The sequence below is a fragment of the Lepidochelys olivacea genome, assembly GCF_965140295.1.
Source record: "Lepidochelys olivacea isolate rLepOli2 genome assembly, chromosome: 11".
NCBI classification, from domain to species: Eukaryota; Metazoa; Chordata; order Testudines; family Cheloniidae; genus Lepidochelys; species Lepidochelys olivacea.
Window position 1 is genome coordinate 20,190,956 of NC_140421.1, and position 13,037 is coordinate 20,203,992.

The following is a 13,037-nucleotide window of genomic DNA, read 5'->3' on the forward strand; positions in this document are numbered from 1 at the left end:
AACTGCTAAAGGGAAAGTTTGGGGTTCAGATGAATTTTTAGGTGGAGACTCCTATTTTATCCAAACCAGTTTGCCTTGTTTGGATTTTGACATAAAGGAACTATGCTGTCTGGGTTGGTCAGTGATCCGATTTTCTTCCTAATGTCTTCTCACAAACTGTCTAGCAATTAAATTGAATCAGATTGTACCAGATTATTTGCAATAGTGATATGGACTGCTGCTGAATGATGGCTGAGTTTAAAATAGCAAATTAGATTTGAACTGTGGGCACAGAGACCAGTGACTGGTTAATGGAAGAGAACAGAGCAACATCAGCAGCATCCAAAAATGGTAACCCATCTCCACTAGTAAAGGAAAAGAACATAAGCACTGATGGAGCATTTCTCATCTATTCTGCTGGGCTATATCATCATCAAAGCCCTAAGAAGAGAAACCCTGTGATTAGCAGTGTTAAAGTGCTGATTTTAACAAAGCATGTTCTTCTGAACAAGTGTTGCACATTTTAGGCTGAATTTACCACTGTCATGCTGCTGTTTTTATGCTGATATAACTACTGGAAACGACGTAGTTATACTACATAAGACTGGTAGTACAGTGGTGAATCAGGCCCTTGACTCAGAATGAACCCACTTTAAACACACTTCCCTCTTCCTAATATTCAGTCTTTTTACACACATTAAAACAATGCTGAAAATATTTCTCATATTACACTCCTATAATTAACATCACTCTAATACCCTCCCTTTCTTCCACTCTTCAGTATAAGACCCTGAACGAAAGGCTTGGCTCTGAACACACTCAAAACTTGGAGAAGTTGGGATAAGGATCTAAACATTGCTCCTTTCTGTTATGGTCCAAACCAAAGCTTGGGTTCAGGCACTAGGATTTTGAGGAAGCTGGAGCCAGATTAAGTTCCTAACTTTCAAATTTTTGCTCATTTCTACTGAAAAGTCTCTACAGCTAAGAGTGACAAAGATAAAGGCATCAGAGCCCATTTGTACTTCATCCCACAAAGACCTGACCAGTCAGTCCCTCACAGAACTGGGCCTATCGTTACTATTTATTACCTTTATTTGTTCACATACTATAACATATAGGCTTCATTTTTAATATTCTGTTATTACTTTAAAAATGATGCCAACATGTAACTTTTGGCTACATTACAATTTTGAATGGAAATTGTTTCCACATTTGCTCAAATGAGATAGACTAAACACCATCCTCTCTGTATTTTAGAACGTGTAGCTAAGACATCGAACCTTGAGAACATAAAGTTTACCTGGTATAAGGAGACGTCATCTGAATATGAAAGTCGAATGAAGGAGAAAAAAGAGTTTAAGAAATGGGACTTTATTCACATGATTCAGGTAAAAGCAATGCATAGTAAATGTTGTTGACGTCTGTCTCTACAGAATACACCTAAGGTCGGTGACCTCGTTGTGCACTTTAATGAGAAGAAAGGTAAAGAATTATAAAGAAATAAACTCAACCTACTTAAATATAAGTGAGCTGCAAAAATGAAAACTGAGGTACAGCAAGGCAACTTTAGGGTTCAGTATCCTCATTAACCAGGCTAAAGGTGGCAGTCAGCTGAGAAATAAATGTTAACTGATGTTTTTTTGAATTTTTCCTCTCTGTGAAATTTTCTTTGTACTTTTAGGTTCACTGAAGTTATCAGTGTATAAAAATCTGTGTATTTTTTCCCCTCAGGGTAACTAATGCAGGTGAGCTAACCCAATGTAAAACCACAGTGGAGACACGCTACAGATAAGGTAGGCAAGGTCAAGCCCACATGGGGATATAGTGCTCACCTCACCTAGTTTAACTGATGGTAAAACTGTAGTTTTAAAACAACTACAGTTTTACCATCAGTTAAACTAGGTGAGGTGAGCACTATATCCCCACGTGGGCTTGACCTTGCCTACCTTATCTGTAGCGTGTCTCCACTGTGGTTTTACCTTGGAATAACTCAACTGTATTAGTTACCCTGAGGTAAAAAAGGTAAAAAGACAAGGGTCCAGTGAAGACAAAGCATCAGAATGATTAGTGCAGTCACAGAAAGGCACATTCATGGACCAGACATTGCCAGAAGAATTTCGGGAAGGGGGAAGGGAAGAATGTTAACAAACATTAAATTAAACACTTCGTGCTGAAATCACCACGTAGCCTGGTTAGTGCTGTCATTCAGAGCCAGTACGCCATGCCAGACCATACCGGCTTCCCCAGGCCAGCAAATTAAAGGGCCTGGGGCTCCCTGCAGTGGCCGGAGCCTTGGGCCCTTTAAATTGCCACCTGAGCCCCACTGCCGCAGCCCTGGAGTAGCGGCCGCAGGGCTCTGGCAGTGATTTAAAGGGCCAGGGGCTCGCGGCTGCTGCTACCACAGCGGAGCCCCAGGACCTTTAAATCTCTGCCCGAGCCCCAGGGTAGCGGCAGCAGCCAGGAGCCCCAGGGGCTTCATCGGCGATTTAAAGGGCCCGGGGATTCGCTGCGGGAGTGGCGGCCGGAGCCCTGGACCCTTTAAATGAGCCCTGGAGCTCCCAGCCGCCTCTGCAGCTGGTAGCTTTGGGGTGATTTAAAGGGCCCCGGGGCTCCCAGCTGCTGCTACTGCAGCCGGAGCCACGGCGCCTTTAAAGGTCCCACTTCTTCTGGTTGAAGCCACGCCTCTTCCGGTTGAGGCCACGCCCCCTGCTCAGGTCTCTGGCGTACCAGTAAGTCCTGTAAGTTTCTTTCACCCCTGATGGTACATAACCTACATTATTCTGGACACATCCTATTTTTATTGGCTAGAAACGGTATCACCAGCAAAATTTTCAGCAATTACACAAAAGTTCTTAGTTTCATTTTTTTTAAAAGGTATACAATGCAAACTTGGACAAAAAACTTAGGGCAAGATCATCACTTGCCCAACATGCCCAGACAAGGTGTAAGTGGGCATAGACACCCCTTCACTCCTCTGTGCAGGGTAGCCATGTTGCAGCTACCTCCTCTCATGCAGATGGGTGGGAAGTGGGCGGAGCTTATACATTGCCCTTGCCCACAGCGTGTCAGTCTGCAGGGGTGAGCTGGTGCAGAGAAGGAAGTTATCTGCTCCAGGTCAAGGGCTGCTGCAGCTTACTTACTTACTGGAGCAAAAGGGGAACCAGGACCAAATTGTGGCTCTGAGCAACTACCTGATGCCTCTTACTCAGGGCTTGTAGTAAATACAGTATTTAGGAGCTGACCCTTAGGGTTGCCAACAGTCCCTTAATACAAGGGACATCCCTTATTTTTTCATCTCTGTACAACAAGAGCAGGAGTTGCTGAAAGCTTCTCCCCCTGACATAGCTACTGCTGCTTGCAGGGGCTGGAATAATTAAGCTGACAGAGCTCTTGCCCAGCTACATTTGAGTGGCTACATTAGAAAGCTTACAGAGGCGTAGCTGCATTGGTGCATCTGTGACTCTGTGAGCTCTCTAGTGTAGCCGTAACCTCAGCTTCCTCTCAGGGATACCCTTCCACTGCTGCTCCCACTCTCTGCTCATTTTCTGCCTGCTTTCTGGCTACACACAGACAGATGCTGCCCATGCCCCTGCATTTGCCATCAATCTCCAAGGAACCTCTCAGGCTTGGAGTATTTATTTTACAGTATTTCTTTTCATTTCCAGATGCTCTACTATGTAAAAGATTTTCCTGCTACTATTCAATACTTTCACAGTCTGCTGGAAGCTAAGGCTAAGCTCCTTATTATTCTTGTATCAGGTAGGTGATCTTAAGTGGGTTCTTTCCACACTCAGTGCAGATCTGAATGTGCACCTATGAAGACTGCATGTGTTCATGTGTGCACACATCTGAGTTCATCATAAGCCAGTTCTCAACTTAATTGCTGTACTATAGAACTTAAGCTCCTAGCTTAGTGAATTGCCAGCTGACCAGACATGTATTATATGGTGTGTGTGTATGAGATCTATGTTTTATATGCAGTAGACTGTATGCCTCAAAGCTCACAAAATAAAAACAGAGCTTTGTGAAATTCACAAATCAGAATCTTGGCAACTTCATTTGTAAACAAGGATAGTGATAAACTCATAATAGACAGACAATGAACTAAACAGGCTTGATCCTGACACCCTTACTCAGTTAAGCAGTGCCATCGATATCAGTGAAGCTACTCATGCATTACAGGTTTCAGGATACGGCACAAAGACTTGTAACTCCTAGACACATGTGGCATTAAGCAAACAGCAGCAATGGTGCTCTGTTATGCCGTACAACAGGTGTTGGTGGACATATGGTCCATTTTCCCCTTTAACTGCCCATTTCCTTAATATCATCATTTTGTGGAAAATCTCATCTGCAGAATTAGATTGGCTGTTTCACATCTGATTGAGATACTGTATGATCGATTCAGTAGCAAAATGGAAAAACAAAATGCGTTAGGATTCTACAGTACTGTGACATCAGGTGACTATGGATTTATTAACATTACCATGACTGAAGTCTAACATAACCCTCTGGGAAATTTCTCATACAGTTATAAGGGATTTTCTGACGCTAGGATACAGTAACATGTAATCGTTGCTAAGATATATAAACATTCACCTATGATTGTTTTGGCAAGGCCCTTAGGCAACTAAATACCTTGGAGGAACAGGGCCTCAGTGCTTAAAAATTTTGTTTTTATTAGATTTGGGAAAATTTGTAAATTATATATTGTATATGTAAAATGTATATTTTAAATAATGAAGCTCACCCCTTTTTGTGTTTGAGAAAATTGTGCTTTTTGCAGGCAATTCATAGATGTACTATTCAGAATTGTTTGTGAATCATATTTGGCTGGTAGCTTGTTAGTAAGCTGTTCAGTGCAAGTATTCCATATTTAAAATTACAATAGTTTACATTAGACACACAGGTGACATGTTTCAGTTCCCTAATTGTATGAGCATAACTCTTGAAATCAGGTTCCTGGCACAGATACCCGGAAATCTGAATTTGAAATTTCTTGTCCATGAATGTTCTGGGATATTCACTTGACTCCCTTCAAGCTACCAGTAAGTGTATTCACTGGGATATTCATGGGAGGCAAACATAAAAAAGGGTATGAACACAGTCAAAAGGAATTTTTACAAATTTGAACTAATGCATTAAATATTTGTAGTCCTCACCCAGCGTTACAGTTTTTGCATGGTATTATTCCTTATTGTACTTCTCTCTGAAAATGCAACTCATAATTCACGATTGCATGAGTCAATCTATATCTACAAGTAGGGCTATTAGAAAACATATGTGGACAGTAGTGATTGCTGTGTCTGCAAGTCTGAGTTATATGTCACAATTTTTGATAGGCCAGCCCTCCCACTCGAGTCAGAACAAGAGTCTCTAGGGTAGGATTTCTGACCTAGAGTGAAAACAACGAGGAGTCCTTGTGGCACCTTAGAGACTAACAAATTTATTTGGGCATAAGCTTTTGTGGGCTAAAACCCACTTCATCAGATGCATGGAGTGGAAAATACAGTAGCAGGTATATATACACAGTACATGAAAAGATGAGAGTTGCCTTACCAAGTTCAGGGTCAGTGCTAACAAGACAATTCAATTAAAAGTAGAATACCAAGGCAGGAAAAATCACTTTTGTAGTGGTAATGAGGGTGGCCCATTTCAAACAGTTGACAAGAAGGTGTGAGTAACAGTAGGGGGAAATTAGTATGGAGATATTAGTTTTTGTAATGACCTAGAGTGGCCTTTAACCTGCAGAGAGGTGAACTGGTGACAAGGAAAGGAGGAAGATAATGGAATAGAGAAGAGCAGAAAGCAATGGAACCAACAAGGGAAAGGAAAACTGAATCAGAGGCAGTTTAGAATAGCAAAGAATAAAAAATAAATAAAACTAAGGGAAGAGGGGGAAAAAGAAGGGAAGGAGAAGAGCTACAGAGAGAATGAAACAGGAAGAGAAGGGTGAGATGGGAAAACTACAAGAAAATAAATAGGCAAAAACAGTTTCAAAATATAGCTCCCTCCAAAACAAAACAAAACAAAAAACCCTGGCACTAAAAAGAGAAGAATTGATAAGGATATGTGGTCCCTCTATGAAGGTTTCAGTCCCTCCCAGTCACTCTGTACCTTTCGAGAGGCCAGGACAGCTACAAGAGTTAAGTTGTAGTGTTTTTAATCACAAATCAAAAAAAAAAACCCATTAAGTTCACATCATCTTGAAAACAAAAGTAGTGCCATATGTTGCGCCCACAGAGAGCTATTATAATAATACTCCATTCAAGTAGTGTGTAATTGCTCAGCTCAGAAATGGCACCAAGTCACTGAACACTGACACCAGCAACTTTTCTGCAATTAGTGCTCCGCATTCATTTTCAACCAGGTGAGAAAAAAATAGCATCAGAGTCTCCTCTAAACCACTGAAGTATTTATTACACTGTAGGTAACTGTTTACAGACAAAGCCAGTTTTGGAGAATGGTTTATTAGTTAGGGGAATTTAGAGTCCTCTCTCTCAGCAGGTCCTCAATTAGGCCTGGATTTACTTCCAGCCCACCCAATCAGGGTGGTGTCATCCTTCTTATAAATGATTTACACTGGAAATGCTGAATCATGGAACTGAGATTAGAGAGAATAAAGAAATAAATCCTGCATTGTCATCAGCTTCCCTGACTCTTCTTTTTCGAATGTCCACTGTCTCAGTACCTCATTAATTCGAAGTATGTCTCTGCTGTGAATATGTACTTGTGTACAAACCTGTGATCACTATGGGGCAGATTGTGGCTGGTCCTTACATGCATGTGGAGGATTGGGGAAGGCTATAGGAGCATTCTCATAGCCCCCCGCCCACTGCCTTGCACAGCCTGAATAAGAGCCAGCCAAAATAGCAAGACCTGATTGCTCTGCAGAGGTGCAGAGAGGGAGGAATCTACCCAAGACTGTCCCTCACCGGCTTGTGTAATGGGACTGAGGGGTGTAGCAGCAGACATACTCACTTTGTACCCTAAGCAGCTTTGAGGTAGAATTTTGCCCTAGCCTTAAAGTGGTGTGGCTCTGTACCATCCTTTACTCTGGGCTCTAGGCAACTTGCACAGCCTAACCCTATATAAATATTAGATATAACTAAGTGCTTTGTTTTATCATTAACAAGCATTAAACTTTAAACCTTTAAACTGCTGAATAATCCCTGTATTCTTTCAGGGCCAAGGCTTCTATATGTCCTGGATAAAGGGCCCAGTCCTGAATCAGTGGTTGTTTTGTCATGGACAGCAGTAGCAACAGGATCAGGCCTTTAATGAACTGTGCATAACGGGGCTCCCAGGTTAAGGGGTGGGTCTGTAACGGAATCCTCCCTGAGGCCACTAATGCTGCACAAGCTGTCTTATGAGTGGGGTTCAGTGGGTGAATCCATCCTATCCCTTCCTCCAAACCCCACTAGGTATTGGTACAAGGGAAGCAAAGGCAGGGGTGTGTGGATCTCCTATGCAAATTCTGAGGATCATGCCCTTTTGCTGCCACACCCGTCTGCCTTGATTCCACTGTGTGCAGGCCCACATGCACTCAGGGGTCTTACCCATTTAGTGTAGCAATTATTTTGCATATAGCCTCTGTGCTCCTATGTCATGGGGTGTGTCTCCTGGGCTGTGCCTCCTGAACGGTTCAGCTCAGAATTGGGGCCATAATGCTTAAAATAATCCATCTGAAACTTTGTTTAAATACACTCTTATTTTTAATATGATTTTAATCTGGCAGGAACCAGTGGCTGGGCTAGGCTGTGGAAGAAATATGGACCTCGCTTACCTCTGAACGATCTTTGCTTATATGTTTCATCTGCTGACATCAAAGAGCAACTCAATGCAATAGGGCTGAAGTATCAGGACTATGAGCTTCCATCCACTATGGACATAACTAATTGTTTTATCAAAGGGAATAAAGAGGGGGAGCTGCTGCTGGATTTTTTGACAGAAACCTGCTATTTTAGTAAAACTGCTCCTCTTGACCTAAAAAATGAAATAATGGAAGAACTAAAAAAGCCTGAATGCAGCGAGGAGAAAGATGGAAAGGTTTTTTTTAACAACAACTTGAGTGCAATAGTGATTGAGCCATGACTAAGATCTACTGGATTTCTCAGTCCAGAAACAAATGATCATATACAAACAGTTAACCACTTAAATTTCTGAGTGTCTTTTATACGCTACAAATTAAGTTCACTAGGGTATGTCTGAGAAAGTTTATAAACAGTTAGGAAATTAATATTAATAGGTGTTACAAATACATGTTAATACATTACTAATTCTTCAAAAATATATTAATACATAACTTGCTATTCAGCAAGTTATACTTTATTATATGACAGTTCTATAATCAGAGTACATATAACTAGCACCATTAATCAAAGCCCAACAAATACAAAACAATGAACTTCTGATGGATGGGTAAGGAGTAATATTGACCTTGAACAGATATCATTATAATTTAAATATGCTATCCAGCCAAATATTTTTTTAAATGAAGTATGTTTGGAAATCCCCAGTACAACTCCTCAACTTAGCTTACAAAACTCTTCCCCCATAACTATCGATCCTCGGGTTGGTTCCTCTGCTGCTGATGTGGTTTTGAAGTTGTTGCGACACTGCCTTCAAAACAACATACTTCTGGTTATCCTCTATAGGAATTAGTTGCATACATCTGCTGCCCTACTAATCAACACCATCCCATAGCACTGCTCCCCTGTTCACGTATTTCCAAATTTATTTTGTTTCACCTACAGCTTCCCTTCCCCATGAATCAGATTCATATACACAACTGACTCTGGAGAGATAAAGCTATAGCTCTCATAGACCATTTCTCAAAATGAACATACTCCCTGGGCAATGGTGATCATAACTTCCATGCACATAGAATGTATTGGCTCTTCACATCAGGTGCCCAGATCTCTGCAGCACTGGATTAGAAAATAAGGTAGCATGCAAGTCCTTGGTAGGAATGAGTTGCTGCTGATCTTTTAAACCAAAATGTTGTCTCAGGTTTGTATTTTCAGTTAGAGAAATATGTATTTTCCCTCATTTGTCTTAACTCTTGTGTAACAAGGGCTACATGTGTCTGGTGGCCTCCATAATGTACAAGATATAAAAATAAAACTTAAAGGATGAAACAGAAATGGCATCAGTGGGATTCTTGTTTTCAACAGAGTTACACCAGGGCTGGATTGGGCCCAGTGTCATCTATAACACTGGTTTTCAAACTTTTTTTCTGGCGACCCAGTTGAAGAAAATTGTTGATGCCCGTGACCCAATGGAGCTGAGGATGAGGGGTTAGGGGTGTGGGAGGGGCTCAGGGCTGAGGCAGGGGGTTGGGGTGCAAGAGGGGGTGCAGGCCCTGGGGTGGGGACAGGGATGAGGGCTTTGGGGTGCAGGAAGGGGCTCTGGGTTTGGGGGAGGCTCAGGGCTGGGGTAGGGGATAGAGGCACAGGCTTACCTGCAGCGGCTCCCGGTCAGTGGTACAGCAGGGGTGCTAAGGCAAGCTTCCTGCCTGCCCTGGCACCGGGGACCACGCTGCGCCCCAGAAGCGGCCAGGAGGTCTGGCTTCTAGGCAGAGGTACGTAAGCAGCTCCACGTGGCTCTCGCCCACAGGCACCGCCCTCAGCTCCGGAGTGCGGAGCCAGCACGGGGGTGGGGGCAGAGCACGGAGCCACATGGCCTCCTCACCTAGGCATGGGACCTGCTGCTGGATGCTTCTGGGGCACAGCGCGGTGTCAGAACAGGTGGGAACTACCCTGCCTTAGCCAGGCAGGGACTTTTAACGGCCCGATCGGCGGCGCTGACCAGAGCTGCCACGACCCAGTGCCTTACATTCCGCGACCCAGTACTGGGTCATGACCCGCAGTTTGAAAACCACTGATCTATAATATAAGCCATTCGGCAAGAAGCATCTTCTTCTGAAGTTATCTAAGGACATTGACCCATTTCTGACTCGGGGTACGTCTGCATTACAGCTAAGAAAATGCTTCCCAGCTCAGGTAGAAAAACCATGCACTAGCTCTGCTCTAGCTAGCAGGCTAAAAATAGACACATAGCTGGGGTAGCCCAGGGCCAGGGGCTAAGTAATATTAGTGGGGATCTGGGCAGGTTTGTATTTGGGAGTCTAGGCCAAGCTACTGCCCAACCTACCCCCAGCTACATGCTAATTTTTGTGTGCTATCTTGAGCACACTCCCAGCTGTAGTGTAGACATACCTTGGAGGACTTTTTCATGCTTCTCAATGCTGGTGAAGTGACTTCATCCTAAACCCCTTTCCTAAACATCACTGTCTTCACTTCAGTAGTTGATTAATTTGTTTTAATAAATGATTTCATGGTTTTAGTAGCTACTATGCTATATACAAGATGCAGTGCTTAGTGGAATACAAGGTAGGTGCATGAGTGAATTGAATAGCTTGAACACTCAGTTCATTCAGTGAGGCAGGTGAACTTGATTCAATATTGAAACGGTTTACTGTAGATAATGCTTTAGCTGCAAAATGGGATCTTTAATTTTGTATATACAGCCAATTCAATATCGATGTATTAAATATTTGAGGTGATGGGTGATTTAGTAGGAAGCGCACCTGGCATTAATAGCGATTTACAGTCATGTTGGTGTGAATTGTTTTACATATCTATATCTAGTAATCAAACATTAATCCCAGTGTACTTTCGAATGTACCCACTATATTTCACAGCTGCTGCACTGAACAGAAACTACCACCACTTTTATACAGCAGCATGTGCAGTTTCAAGGATTAGCAGACCTAAATATATCCTGTAATACTCTGACAAATTCTAAAAGGGGAGGGAAGGAAAATCTCCCCTTCAGACACAGTGCTGTATGCATTGCTAATGTACAACAGAAGAAAGAATTCAGCCAGTCATCAGCTGTTATTGGTGGTATGTCCTCTTCAGTGATACATTAGGTGGAACTCTTGAGAAACATGTGTTGTCATGTTGCCACTAAATCAAAGGCAGGGGTGGGGAATATAACCCATCAAGAGCACCCTCTCTGGATTCTGTGCCAATTCAATCCCAACCACAGAGGATAGAACCCTGGAAACTTACAGAAATACATTAATGTATAAACAAAACTTTATGACTAGATGGAACATAAGAATGATCATACTGGATCAGCCAATATCCTGTCTGACAGTGGCCAGTACAAGATGCTTCTGGCACGTGGAGGTTTAGAGACACCTGGAGCATGGGGTTGCATCCCTGATAAGTTTGACTAATAGCCATTGATGGACCCATCTTCCATGAACTTATCTAAATCTTTTCTGAACCCAGTTATACTTTTGGCCTTCACAATGGCTTATGGCAATGAGTTCCACAAGTTGACTCTGCGTTTTGTGAAGAAATACTTCCTTTTGTTTGTTTTAAACCTACTGCCTATTAATTTCCGCAGGTTACCTCTAGTTTTGGGGTTAAATGACGGAGTAAATAACAATTCCCTATTCACTTTCTCCACAACATTCTTGATTTTATAACCTCTTTCAAAGCCTTCCTTAGTCATTTCTTTGCTAAGATGACCAGTCCATCTTTTTAATCTCTACTCATATAGGATCTGTTCCATTCTCCTAAACATTTTCATTGCCCTTCTTTGCAGAAAATGGCCTTTTCCTGTTGTTTGTCTGTTTGTTTTTTGCTAGGGTTATTTTGGAAGTTACTTTATGTGTAAACTGATCTGTCAGCACAGATTTATACAAAGGAACAAGGTTCCAAGCCTGTTGAGTGTATTCCAGCATGGTGGGAGAGTTAAGGTTTTCCCATCTCTTATAAATTGACTGAGCAGCCAACAGAAAGGTGCTCAACTTCAGCCTATCTATCAAATGCAAGGTTGAAGTATCCCAAGAAATGAACTTCTGGGTACCAATAATCTAGTGCTGTTTTTGAGGCATTACGGAGCAAATCAGGAGCTAATTTGGGACAAGTCCAGACAATCTGAAGCCAGCTGTACTGTTTCCAGAATCTGGAATGTCCATTTTAAGCAATGTTGGCACCATTGAGGGTAACAAGCCTTGTGGATGGGGGGGGAGGGGTGGTAGATGTGGTATAACTTGACTTTAGTAAGGCTTTTGATACTGTCTTGCATGGCCTTCTCATAAATAAATGATGAAAATACAACCTAGATGGAGCTACTATAAGGTGGGTACATAACTGGCTGGAAAACCATTTCCAGAGTGTAGCTATCAGTGGTTAAGAGGCAAGTTGCAAGGCCGTACCAGGGGCAGGGACCAGTTCTGGGTCTGGTTCTGTTCAATATCTTAATTGATTTACATAATAGCATGGACAGTACATGTATAAAGTTTGTGGATAATACCAAGCTGGGAGGGGTTGCAAGTGCTTTGGAGGATAGGATTAAAATTCAAAATGATCTGGACAAACTGGAGAAATGGTCTGAAGTATATATGATGACATTCAATAAGGACAAATGCAAAGTACTCCACTTAGAGAGGAACAGTCAGTTATACACATACTTCCCCTCTCCCCTTGAGATTTATGCAATGTTAGCTTAGCTGAGTCCCTTTCTGTGCCATATATTATTGTTTGCCTTAGGAATAGAACAGATTGTACCAAAGGGCATGTATGTTTTTCCCAGAATAGCTTTGCAGAGGAAGACTCCTGCACTGTCCTGCAATGTTTGTCTGTTTAACAATTGGCATTGCCTCTCTCATTGGCTTTGGCTATGATGAAGCATTTCAGCTAAATGGGTAGATCTCCCCTCATTTCTCTACTTTATGAGCACATGCACTCAGGGTGCATGGGGTTTAATCACAGGAAGTGGGAGAGTTAGTGGGACTTTGTCAGAATATTGACAAAACTTCCAGCTTTCTGCCTCACCTGCAAATAACTGCGGGCTCATGGCTCTTGAGCTGTGTGATCATTCCCAGAAATGGCTCCTGCAAGAGGTTTTGTTTATAGGAAGAGTGTTACTAGGTGGACATAGATCAAAAGGAACTTGTAAGGACTGGACTGTTGGAGTGATGCAAAACATAGGGAAAGCGCATAGCCACAGAGAGCAGAAAGGCTGGTTCCAAAATA

At 42.4% G+C, this 13,037-nt stretch overlaps 1 protein-coding gene across 4 annotated transcripts in view; it reads left to right on the forward strand.

Annotated features, from left to right (window-relative positions):
• HNMT (histamine N-methyltransferase) overlaps positions 1-9,125 on the forward strand; it is a 66,024-nt gene extending 56,899 nt beyond the window's left edge. For all 4 annotated transcript variants that reach the window (XM_084643228.1, XM_084643227.1, XM_084643226.1 and 1 more), the window contains 3 exons: positions 1,237-1,367; positions 3,645-3,738; positions 7,718-9,125. In XM_084643228.1, coding sequence (XP_084499354.1) covers positions 1,237-1,367; positions 3,645-3,738; positions 7,718-8,073 — 581 coding nt within the window. In that variant the 3' untranslated portion in view covers positions 8,074-9,125. The remainder of the gene's footprint in view (positions 1-1,236; positions 1,368-3,644; positions 3,739-7,717) is intronic.
• The last annotated feature ends 3,912 nt before the right edge of the window (positions 9,126-13,037 follow it).